Source organism: Aegilops tauschii, chromosome 3 (genome assembly GCF_002575655.3).
Source record: "Aegilops tauschii subsp. strangulata cultivar AL8/78 chromosome 3, Aet v6.0, whole genome shotgun sequence".
Lineage (NCBI taxonomy): Eukaryota > Viridiplantae > Streptophyta > Magnoliopsida > Poales > Poaceae > Aegilops > Aegilops tauschii.
Genome location: NC_053037.3, coordinates 75164220 through 75176995, shown reverse-complemented (window position 1 = coordinate 75176995; position 12776 = coordinate 75164220). Strand labels below are relative to the sequence as shown.

Sequence of the window (12776 nt, the reverse complement as noted above, 5' to 3'; positions counted from 1 at the left end):
ACATAGTAGGTGACTAATGACTTGCAAGATAAGATCAAGAACTCACATATATTCATGAAAACATAATAGGTTCAGATCTGAATTCATGGCACTCGGGCCCTAGTGACAAGCATTAAGCATAGCAAAGTCATAGCAACATCAATCTCAGAACATTGTGGATACTACGGATCAAACCCTAACAAAACTAACTCGATTACATGATAAATCTCATCCAACCCATCACCGTCCAGCAAGCCTACGATGGAATTACTCACGCATGGCGGTGAGCATCACCAAATTGGTGATGGAGGAAGGTTGATGATGATGACGGCGACGGATTCCCCTCTCCGGAGCCCCGAACGGACTCCAGATCAGCCCTCCCGAGAGAGTTTAGGGCTTTGCGGCGGCTCCGTATTGTAAAACGTGATGAATCCTTCTCTCCCATTTTTTTCTCCCCGAACGTGAATATATGGAGTTGGAGTTGAGGTCGGTGGAGCACCAGGGGCCCACGAGGCAGGGGGCACGCCCAGGGGGGTAGGCGCGCCTCCCACCCTCGTGGACAGGGTGTGGGCCCCCTGGCCTTGATTCTTTCGCCAGTATTTTTATATATTCCAAAAATATTCTCCGTTGATTTTCAGGTCATTCCAAGAACTTTTATTTCTGCACAAAAATAACACCATGGCAATTCTGCTGAAAACAGCGTCAGTCCGGGTTAGTTCCATTCAAATCATGCAAGTTAGAGTCCAAAGCAAGGGCAAAAGTGTTTGGAAAAGTAGATACGATGGAGATGTATCAGGGGGCTGCAGCAGTCGGCCCGGGGACTTCAATGACGCAGCAAGCGGCAGCCGACTCCACCCCACCGCCACCCAACCCAGCCGCCCTAGTATCAGTGGCCGTGATGACAGTTGATGAAATCGAAGCACCATCATGGGCGCAGCCCATCCTCAACTTTCTGGTGAGTAGAGAGCTACCAGCCGACAAGATTTTGGCCCGACAGGTGCAACGTTGGGCAGCAGCATACACCATCGTCAACAGAGAACTTGTGAGGCACAGTGTCACTGGCGTGTTCCAGCGCTGCGTAGAGCTAGAGAAGGGCCAAGCAATCCTCAAAGACATCCACCAAGGCGAGTGCAGCCACCGCGAGGCCTCCAGATCCCTTGTGGCCAAGGCCTTCCGCCACGGTTTCTTCTAGCCGACTGCTCTAAAAGATGCCAAGGATCTGGTCAAGAAATGCAAAGGGTGCCAGAAATTCAGCTCCAAGCAACATCTGCCGGCTTCTGCACTCAGGACCATCCCCCTGACTTGGCCCTTTGCCGTATGGGGGCTGGACATGGTGGGCCCATTCAAAACAGCATGCGGCGGCATGACTCATTTACTTGTCGCCTTAGACAAATTCACCAAGTGGATTGAGGCGAAGCCAATCAAAAAGCTAAACGGTCCGGCTACTGTGACCTTCATTGCCGATATCACCGTCCGGTATGGTGTACCACACAGCATCATCACCAACAATGGCACAAACTTTGCCAAAGGCGCTTTGGCTCGTTTCTGCATGACGCAGGGCATCCGACTGGACTTAGCGTCTATTGCCCATCTGCAGTCAAATGGCAAAGCCGAGCGAGCAAACGGCCTCATCCTCTCCGGCATCAAGCCCCGACTGGTCGAGCCACTCGAGTGCTCGGCCGGCTGCTGGATTGACGAGCTGCCCACCGTCCTTTGGAGCCTGCGCACCACTCCGAACAAGTCAACCGGCTTCACTCCTTTCTTCCTCGTGTACGGGGCCGAGGCTGTCATCCCAACTGACATTGAGTTCGACTCACCTCGGGTCACCATGTACACGGAGGCAGATGCGAAGGAAGCATGAGAAGATGGCGTCGATCTGCTGGAAGAGGGCCGGCTGTTGGCACTCAGGCGGTCCGCCATCAACCAGCAGAGTCTGCGCCGCTACCACAGTCAGAAGGTCAAGCCAAGATCCTTCCAAGAGGGGAACCTTGTGCTCCGGCTGATCCAGCGAACAGCCGGCCAGCACAAGCTCTCGGCCCTTGGGAAGGCCCCTTCATCATCAGCAAAGCATTGGGCAACGACTCCTACTACCTGATCGATGCACAGAAGCCCAGGGCACGCAAGAGGGACGACTGCGGCAAGGAGACCAAGCGCCCATGGAATGCAAATCTGCTTCGAAGATTTTACAGTTCATGCAGTACGTACCATGCTACCTTTTGTATTAAGCGCAAAGACATAGGGTCCCTCGAGGAGCACTCGGGGGCTACTCTTTTTATCTATATGATAAGTTTTTATGCCTATGAATGTGTTATTTCATTCTTTCGCCTGGCACCGGGTTCGACCAGTCGGCCCGGGGGCTTGCCGCCTTGTACTATCTCGGTGCTACCTGCAGTCGGACAAGTAATGTGCTGGCATCTAAGCCCTTTCTTGCCATAAGCCGCAGTTCGCAGAACGACTGTCCGGCTGGCAAGAGTTAAAGGCAAGAAACGGTGCCCACATGAAAAATGGCTAAGGACAAAAAGCACTCACATAGGCCAAGCCGGCTCCTTGCCTCACCGACCGGATGCTGAGCAGCCGGCCGGTCGGCTTCTTACTTACTTGCTATGTTCTAAAACGGCCAAAGTACTTGCCCTCCCAAATGGCTAAGTACTTGACCAGGCCACAGACCGCAAAGCGGCTGTCTGGCTGGCAAGGCGGCATCCAAGGGAAGGCAACAAAGGAAAAAATCCAAAAGAACAGGAAGCAAGACAAGTCGGAACTCGGCAAAGCACAACTCATGCGGAATTTAATTTACATATCAAAAGGCCCTTGGCCAGCATTCAACGAAGTTTGAATACACCCCCAGCGGGTGGAACTGCGCACATTTAACAAGTTTGTTCGCGAGACTACAAAGCATGAAAAGTTAAGATAAAATTGGCCGCCTAGGCCAAAGGAGCAGCAGGCGGGTCCGGCAGGCTGGTGGAGTCGGCGACGCTGGCTAGTGGAGTGGCCGTCTGGCAAGTCTCGGCTTGGTCGCCATCAGCAGAAGTCGACGCACTCGCACGCGGCTCGTTGCTCGAGGCACGGTCGAGCTGAGGCTGGCTGTCCGCTCCGACATCCGGCGCGTCGTCTCCACCATCCTTGCCCTCCTCGTCCTTGCCTTCGTCGCTGGAGGCGATCTCCTCCATCGAGTCTTCACCGTCGTCCGGGTTCAGCCCGAACCAGTTCGGCGGCACCTCAGCACCCTCCTCGTCCAGCTCGGGGAGGAAAACGCCGGTCACGGTGTACTCGGCGATCGCCGCCGCGCGTTGACTGAGCTCACGCCTCACCGCCACCAACTCCGCATTGGCTTCCTGCCCGAATGTGGCCAATTGGGCTAGGCTTAGTCCAGGATACCACGCCTTGACGAATTCCAAGGCCCGCCATGCGCTTGCCCGGGCTGAGGAGCCCTTCCACGCCTCAAAGCGTCCGAAAGCCACATCTAACCAGTCAGCGGTCCGACTGGGGGTGCGCGGAGCCTGGACACCTGGCCAGAGGGCGGAGATCACTTGGGCTCTGACACGTTGCAGGCGGCGGAGCATCCGATGAGCCGGATGGAGATGAGCCTGGATGGCAAGAAGCTGCTCGGCGAGAGTCTGAGGGGCGTTGGGCGCGATCTCCGTACCAGCTTGCCTTCGCTCGTCGCGGCAAGCCTCGATGGCCTGGCTGGCGGCAACGGCATAGCCAGGGAAGAAATTGGTGCAGGCAAAAAGAAGAAGTCTTAAATCAGAAGCCGGCTCATATAATTGTCGGCGGCAGAAAGAGAAGAAAGATAACTCACCGTCGATCATGTCTTCGATCTCGCCGAAGCCGTCATTCAGCGCCTTCTCTGTCTCAGCCCAGGATGAGCGCTCGGTCTCGAACTCGGCCAGGAGCCTGGCCTCGCTGTCCTTCGCCTTCTGGAGGGCCGCCTTGTGACGGTCCACCTGGTCCGCCAGCTCCTTGACCAGGCGGTTGCGCTCCTGGGCCACCTTGTTGCACTCCTCCTCCTTGGCGTGCAGTGCGGTTTGGGCTTCGCCCAGTTGCTGCTGCAAGGCGGCGTTGGCTTCTACAAAGACAAGAAAATCAACAAATCGACAAATAAGAAAAGTGGTTGCCGGGAGATCCGGCCCGACTGCTCAGCAGTCGGCCCAAATCTCGGGGGCTACACCCAGCGGGTGCGCTAACGCGCCCCCGCAAGAGAGAAAAGATGAAGGCTTACTTCGGCTGTCGAACAATTCAGTGGTCCGCTTGGCCAGTTCCTGGACCTGGGAGTTGAAGGCGGCCACACAGATGTTGTGGTAATCCTGCAACAAAGACAACAGAAGGAAAGAAAGGGTCGGCACTTGGAACTTACCTTTAAGTTCCGAGCCGCCTGCTCAGCAGCCGGCCCGGAACTCGGGGACTACACCCAGTGGGTGCGCTGGCGCGCCCCCACGGAAGAGTACAAGAATCAAAACAAAGTACAAGAGGCATACCCGGACGGCTGCTCGCGTCGGCAAGAACGCCTTCGTGTAGTTCTGGAGGGTGGTGCCTTGGGCTTGAAGCTGGGTCTGAACCTCATGCGCAGCCTTGTTCAGGACACTCATCCCATCCCCAGACATACACTCTCGCGGGGCGGCACTGGTGGCCTCTGCTTCAGGGGCCGACGAGCTTGCGTCCCCGATCTCCTGCGGCCGCGGCGCCGAAGTCGCCTTTGCCGCACTCCAGCATGCCGGAGTGCGGACCACGGGGGTCACCCCCACCACCAGCTCGCCGCCGACTGGCGGTGCCAACAGCACGTCAGGCCGACTGCCGTGGGCCTCAGCAGTCGGCCCTTGCAGGGGCACCTCCGCCCTCAAGATGACGGCGTTGCCCTCCTCCCTCTCCATGACCGGCTGGTCATCGCCGACTCCTCCAGTCGGCGCCGGGATCTCTGGCACCGGCGGCGCGGAATGCATGGGGATGACGAGCTGCGGAGTCTGGCCGTGTGCGGCCTCTTCCGCTTGCGCCCTGGCGGTCGCGTCCGCCTGTGCCTTGGTCGCGACGTCCGGCTAAGCCTTAGCCGCGGCATCGGCTTGGGCCTTGGCCGCCGCGTCCGCCCTCTCCTGTGCCGCCTTGGCCGTCTCCGCCCTCTGTCGTTCCGCCTCCTCCCGCTCCTCGCGCGCCTCCCGCGCATTCTTTTCTGTCACCTCCTAGAGGTCAGCGAGCGGGTTTATGCGGCGGGTGTTGGCGGAACCTTCCGCCGCCCCGATCACGGAAGCAGAGGCCGACCGCTCAAGAGAGAGCGGAGCCCTGTTCAAACAAGAAAAAGAAGAAACTCAGAAAGAGTTTGCAAGAAACAATAAAGGGAAACGCAAGAAAATCGAGCACTTACGCGGAGACCATCGGGGGCTGCTTTGGGGCCTTCTGGAACTGGGCCGCCCTCGCGGCGGCCTCCTACCGCTTGGTCGTGGCGGACAAGCTTTTGAGCTTCTTCGGCCGGCTGTCGAACAGCAGCGAGCCGGCTCGGTGCTTTGGTGTGCCGCCTGGTGTAGTCGGCGCAGCTGAAGAGCTCGCGCCCGCCTTTTTGGCGACCGGTGGGTGGCGTGGCTCGTTCTCCTCCTCGTCGTCATCTGGCCAGTCCTCGAGGCCGCCTCCTCCTCTGGAGCCGCCTGCTCCGCCACCGCCACCCGTGGCGTCGTCATCCTCCATGGCGGCCGCCCCCAAGTCGGGGTCATCCACATCGCTTCGCGTCCGGTCCGGCATGAACACGTAGCCCGGCTCTAGAGCATCGGCGGCTGACTGGGTCTAGAAGACCCGTTCCATTGCCGACTGACCAGACGGCAAAAAAGAATTCGAGCAAGCAAAGGAAAGAAAAGAACAACAAGACTCACCGCAGGCGGCAGGTGCGCGCGGTCGTACGGCTGCTTGCCGAACTGCCAGTCCTTCTCCGACAGCTTGAAGTTGGAGAAGTAATTGACCAGTCGAACCACCTCCACGTCTAGCAGGTCCCGCGTGCACATCCGGCACGGGTCCTGGTGCCCGCTCATGCTACTGATGATGTGCGGTCGGGCCTAAAGGGGAAGCACTCGGCGCGCCACGTAGGCGGCCAGCAGGTCCGAGCCCTTGAGGCCCTCCGACTCCATCATCACCTGCATTCGGGCGAGGGCGGCGTTGGAGGTGGCCGGCAGAGTGGCCGGCTTGTACCGCCAGCTGGCACGCGGCTCAGCAGGCGGGCCGGCTACGTAAGCCGGCATGTTGATGTAGTCCATCGTCGGGTGGAGATTTTTGACGTAGAAGTAGGACTTCTGCCACAGCTTGGCCGACTGCAGCAGAGTGATGGCCGGGAAGCGGTTCTCGGCACCCGGACGCCGCACCGCTACGCAGGCTCACTGAGCCGGCGTGCCCTTGGCGGCGGTGCCGAGCTTGATGTAGAAGCACTCGGCCCAGAGCTCGAGCGTGGGGAGAGTGCCGAGGTAACCTTCACACATGGTGACGAAGGCGGCCAGCAGCACCACCGTGTTTGGTGTGAGGTGGTGCGGCTGGACTTGGTAGAAATTGAGGAAAGTGCAAAAGAAGCCGCTCGCCGGAAGGCCGAAGCAAAGGAGGAAATGTGACCGGAAGACGATGCGCTCGTCCTCCTCCGGCACCGACGAGATTTCAGTCATGGGGGGGACGCGTACCTTCACGTTCGCCTCCTGGGGCAGCCGCCACGTCTGATGAAGAAACATGAGGTGATCCTCATGGACGTTGGAGCCGTCCCAATCGCCGGACCGTAAGCGCGCCATGGACGATGGAGCTCGTCGGAGGCACGGTGCGGTGGCGAGCGGGCGGAACCGCGGCGGAGCGAGAAGGCCGCGGCAAGAAGAATCCCAATGACGGAGAGTTGCGGCAGCGCTTCGGCGAGAGGAAGAGGCGCTGCGGCAGCGGAGAAGAAGAAGAAAAAACGGCGAACGAAAAGGGAGAGGAGGGCGCGCGTGCGTCTGCTGCCCCCCTCCTCCCCCCTACTTATAGCCCCAGGCAGCGGAGCCGAGGGGGCGAGAACGTGGGGGTCGTGGGATAACTGCGCCCACGACCCCATGATTACCGCGCCATAACAGCGGATAATGACTGCACCTCGGAATTTCAACCGTCCACCTCGGCCACAGCGGATCCGCGCGCGTGCCGAGGCCCGGTAGTGGCGGGCCCCTGCCTGCGGCGACGTCCCGTCGCACGCGTGGGCTGGCAGGCCAGCCCGGCTGGCTGGCGCCGCATGGTGTGCGAACAGCGGGCGGCAAGCCTGGCGCCCGGCTGGCGTGCCACCTGGCTCCAGCCACGACGTTTCAAAATCACCAAGCGGCCTGCCTGGTCACGTCCGACTCCTGCCAGCCGGCACTTTGGAAGACGGAACCAAAGCGACCTGACCACTCAGAGTAGGAAGCTGCTGGGGCTCCTCGCCTTCTCAGCCGCGGCGCCCCACCAGCTTCGGGGACTACTGTCGGAGTAAATGACCACCGGTAGCCTCATCAGGCTCCCTTGGTATTTCAAGACATCGGGGCCGGCTGCGCCCGTCAAGCATCAAGGAAAAGACCGCCTTCTTGGGGCCGGCTGCTAGAAGGCGGCGGATTCCAGAAGACGGCCACCGAGTGGGCCGACCCCTAGCAGGCGGCCTCCAGATAGGCCGGCTTCTAGCAGGCGGCCCCTCGTGCCCTGAAAGTTAGCACCCTCGTAATCACGACGAGACGGGCCGTGGCTACAGTGCAGCTTGCCACCCCCGAATCCAGGGCGGAGCATGGCCACAGTGCAGCGTACTGGGCGGACATTCCTCGCCCGGCGCAGCACTGTTGCCACATCGCCCATGACATCACCCATGGCAGAGAAGGCCATGCTCCCACAACGGGTTGTCGGTACGGCCCACAGGCGGCGGGCCCTGACCAGTCGGCTCAGGGGGAGGCCGGCTCCTGACTAGGCGGCCCTCCCCCTTCCTTGGAGTTTGTGCGCCATTAACCAGAAGAGATGGAGAGTGGCTACAGTGAACGCCCACCAGGCGGCGGGACTGTAGCCACGCTCTCCCCGACAAAGCACACATCATCAAAGGCACTGCCACAGTGCTAAGCAATCGGCGGGCGCGACCTGTCGGCCAAGTACAAGACAGTCGGCGGGACCCACCAGGTGGCGGGCCCCAGCAGCCGGCGGAGAAGCCGGCCACCAGAGACACTGATGGCCGGGTCCCACATCCGACCAGATTACCGTTGTACCCCTGGGGGGTAGGCCTATATAAACCCCCCAGGGCACCCATGCAAAGGGTTCAGCCTCTTAGACCACACACACACATAGAGAGAGGAGTAGAGATAGCCCTGCCCTTCTTCCTCTTCTAGCAAAACAGCTCAAGGAGCAACTTGTAGCTACTTGTTGAGATAGTGATCATGCGGAGACCCCACTGAGCAGGACTAGGGGTGTTATCTCCTAGGAGAGCCCCGAACCTGGGTAAAGTGCGTCGGTGTTCGTGTTTACGCCTCATCCCGTTTCCAGGCACCGGCGACATCTTACTCTCCCCCACCATGATAAGCCATCCTTTGGCATATGTCGCACCAAAACCCCGACAGTTTGCAAACTTGAGAAGGCTCTTTATGGTCTGAAACTGTCCCCTCGTGCATGGTTCTCAAAGCTGAGCTCACAATTGAAACATCTTGATTTTGTGGCATCCAAAGCAGATACTTCTCTCTTCATTTATAACAAGGCAAATACTGTCATGTTCGTGCTCATTTATGTTGATGACATCATAGTTGCAAGCTCCTCACAAAATGCCACTAATGCTCTTTTGCATAACTTAAGTTCAGAATTTGCTTTGAAGGATCTCGATGATTTACACTTCTTCCTAGGTATTGAAGTTAAAAAGATTCAAGATGGCATTGTGTTGAGTCAAGAAAAATATGCCATTGAATTTTTGGCTCGTATGGGAATGAAAGACTGCAAGTCACCTCCCACACCATTGTCTTCTTCAGAATAGCTTTCAGCACATGAAGGTGAATTACTTAAGGAGGAAGAGAGTACAAAGTATAGAAGCACTGTTGGAGCTCTACCGTACTTGGCTTTGACGCAACCAGATATATCATTTGTTGTAAACAAGGTTTTTTAATATATGCATGCTCCTACCACCACTCATTGGACAGCTGTCAAAAGCATTGTACGATACATTAAGCACACTGTGAGTTTGGACTTCAGTTCAGACGTTCTAGTTCTTCCTTGTTAATGCTTTCTCTAATGCTGACTGGGCAGGATGTATTGCTACAGTATCAAGGTCAAGTACAGAGGCTGAGTACAAATCACTTGCAAATGCCACTGCTGAAATTATTTGGGTGGAATCATTGCTTAATGAGTTGGGAATTAAGCAACATTGTGTGTCATGTTTATGGTGTGACAATTTGGGAGCCACCTATCTCTCTGCTAATCCAGTCTTTCATGGCAGAACTAAGCATATTGAAATTGGTTTTCATTTTGTGCGAGAAAGAGTGGCAGAGAAGAAGTTGGACATAAGATTCATTCCATCCAAGGATCAAATAGCAGATGGGTTCACTAAAGCCTTGCCAGTTAAACCTTTTGAAGAATTCAAGAGAAATCTTAACATATGATAGTTTAGATTAAGGGAGGGTATTAGAGTTTGAGAAATGTTCTCCATGTAATTTTAACTATCTCAATCTCTTCTATCCTGTATCTACTTCTATCGGGAGCGACTAGATGACAGTCCACTGAAAACAATATTAGTCGACCACATTTTGTTTCAGTCAATGTGTGTACTAGCGACGCTTTCCTTGGTAGTAGTGGACCGGCTGGTGCATGCCTTAATATTGACAAAACTGTAACGACATGCACCGCTAGGCTGCTAGCTGTGGTGTGGTTAGCGGTGGTAGTGAACCAGCCTAGTGGCGGCCATGCAGGCTAACTAATAGTAGTAAAGCTGACTCGTGGAATCTTTAATTTGGTTTCCGTAATAAAAAATCTTTAATCTGGTACTGTTTCATAACCAAGCGGTGCTATGACGAGTTGTCCTACGTGTGTGTATAATGAGATGAGCTGAGCCCGATTGGACAAGACATGATTCGATCTAGCACCGTTTGGTGCACGGTATGAGCTGATAATGTGTATGTACAGGAAGATTGCTAGTACGATTGTTTACAATATGTAAGAATAAGCATATAATAGAGGAATTATTGCAAAATGAAAGTTCTCTAAGACGGAACGAATTGATGCCATTAGTATTACCCATAAAGAAGTTTTTTTTTTTAATAATACATTCATGCCATTAGTATTACACTTTAGGAAGACAAAATTAAAAAAAAAATGACAACATTTGCACACAATTTACATAGAAAATGCACTTTTTTAAAAAAATATCCAGGAATAATTATATACTAGTGGAATTTTGTGAAAAAAGGGTATCTAAGAATGAATTAGTGGCATTGGTACTAACCTTAAAGATGACAGAAAGAGATAACGAAAACAAATAATGACAAAAACTACAAACCATTTACAATGAAATTGCGCATTTTCATAAATGCAAAAATAAGCATGTAATAGTGGATTTTTTCGCAAAGAAAACTTTTTAAAAATGAAATGAATAAGTGCCATTAGTACTACCTTTTTATAAGGCATTTTTGGAAGGTATCATTGGTATTACCCTTAAAGAAAAATGGAAATGCAAACAATCAAAAAAATAATGATGAATTTTGCACACAATTTACACAGAAAATTGCACTCTTTTATAATATAGAAGAATAAGCATATAATAGTGGAATTTTCTCAAAAAAAAAGGTTGCAAACAAGTAATGAATTACTGGCATTGGTATTACCCATAATGAAGAAAGAAAATGAAGAAAAATCAAACAAAATCAAACTAATGAATTATTCTAAGTAAGAATGAATTAGTGGCATTGGTATTACCCTCCAGAAGAAAGGAAATGAAAAAGAAACTCATAGAAATAATAACCGAATTTGCACATAATTTACATAGAATTTGCGTCTTTTTATAATATGCATTCGTATCGCCCTTAAAAGTGAAAGAAAGAAAATTAAAAAATGCACACAATTTACGCACGAATTGGGCTTTTTATAATATGCAAGAATAAGCATATAATAGTGGATTTTTCGCAAAAAAAAGTTTTCTAGTAAGGAATGAATTTGTGGCATTAGTATTTCCTTAAGGAAGAAAATAATGAAATAAAAACTGAAACAAAGTAAAAATAATGAAGTTTTCTAGAGAAAATGAATATATATTTCAAATAATGGCAAAATTTGTATACAATTTATACAGAAATTGCATTTTTATAATATGCAAGAATAAGTATATAATGGTGAAAGTTTCGCAAAAAATAAGTTTCCTAAGAAGGAATTATTTAGTGGAATCAAAAATAAGTTTCGCAAAAAATAAGTTTCCTAAGAAGGAATAATTTAGTGCACACATTTTACACAAAAATTGCGCTTTTTATAATACAAAGGATAACCACATAATAGAGGAAAAATATTGGAATTACCGTTAAAGAAATAAAATAAAAATAAAAATAAAAATGAAAACAAAATGATGATTTTTCTAGGGAAGATTGAAACCCTTTAAGAAGAAAGAAAATAAAAATCAATAACAAAATAATAAATTTTCTAGGGAAGATTGAAACCCTTTAAGAAGAAAGAAAATAAAAAACCCAAAAAATATTAATAATGTTTCCTAGGGAAGAATGAAACCCTTTAAGAAGAAAGAAAACAAAAAATAAAAATAAAACAAAATAATGAATTGTTCTAAGGAATAATGAATCCCTTTAAGAAAAAAATACTAAAACTAAAACTAAAACAAAATAATGGAGTCTTCTAGGGGAAAATGAAACCCTTTAAGAAGATAGAAAATTAAAAAATAACTTGCACACAAGTATAACCTAAAATTACACTTTTGTAATATGCAAAAAATAAGCATATACAGTGCAATTTTTGCTCTCCACTATAATTTACACACATGGTGTATCATACTTGCGTGTATACTTACTTACAAACACAAAATTAAAAATAGATTTTTCTAAGAAGAAATCAAGTATAGTGGCATTGGTACCACCCTTTAAGAAGAAATAAAGTAAAGATAATAATGATACAATTTTCACAGAACTTACACATAAATTGCAATTTTTTAGTGATGCAAGAATAAACATATAATAGTGAATTTTACATAAAAACAAAGTTTTTAAACAAGGAAGGAATTAGTGGCATTGGTATCGTCCTTAAAAATAGGATATGAATTAAAAACTAAACTTAATAAAACAAATAAAGTTTTCTAAGATATAGTAAATTAGTGACATTGGTATTACTCTTAAGAAGAAAGAAAATAAAAAAAACTTGCACACAACATTGCAATGAAAATGAACTTTTTATAATATGCAGCGAATACACATATAATAATGCAACTTTAGCAGTCTAGTATAATTTACACAAATATTGTATAGTACTCTCATGCATTCATACACATAATAATAAAAATGTATTTAATTAGAAAAAAAATAGCACAAAACAATTAGAATTGCTATTACCCTTAGGAATAAAGAAAATGAAAAAAACAAAAATTTCCACACAATTAGCACAAAAAATGCACTTCTTATAATATATAAAATAAATATATGAGAGTGAAGTTTCCGTACTCTAATGTAATTTGTACATGTATACATTTACACATACTCAACATCCGGAATACACACAAAGAAAAAAAAAACAAAATTCAACTGGTAAATAGAAAATAAAAGCGTACACGTGCAGAAAACAAAAGCGAACCCATGGAAAAAAGCATGCACGCACCAAAATCCAGCCGAAGAACAAAATTGACTCGC

At 50.2% G+C, this 12776-nt stretch overlaps 1 protein-coding gene across 1 annotated transcript; it reads left to right on the top strand.

Moving 5' to 3' along the window:
• Window positions 1–805: 805 nt before the first annotated feature.
• LOC109756957 (uncharacterized) lies at window positions 806–1171 on the top strand. The gene has a single exon (XM_020315788.1). It carries the CDS (start codon window positions 806–808, stop codon window positions 1169–1171), a length of 366 nt encoding a protein of 121 aa, XP_020171377.1.
• The last annotated feature ends 11605 nt before the right edge of the window (window positions 1172–12776 follow it).

Bases quoted from the DNA above. Each gene is read 5' to 3' on its own strand.
- LOC109756957 (XM_020315788.1), top strand. From the start codon at position 806: ATGACGCAGCAAGCGGCAGCCGACTCCACCCCACCGCCACCCAACCCA.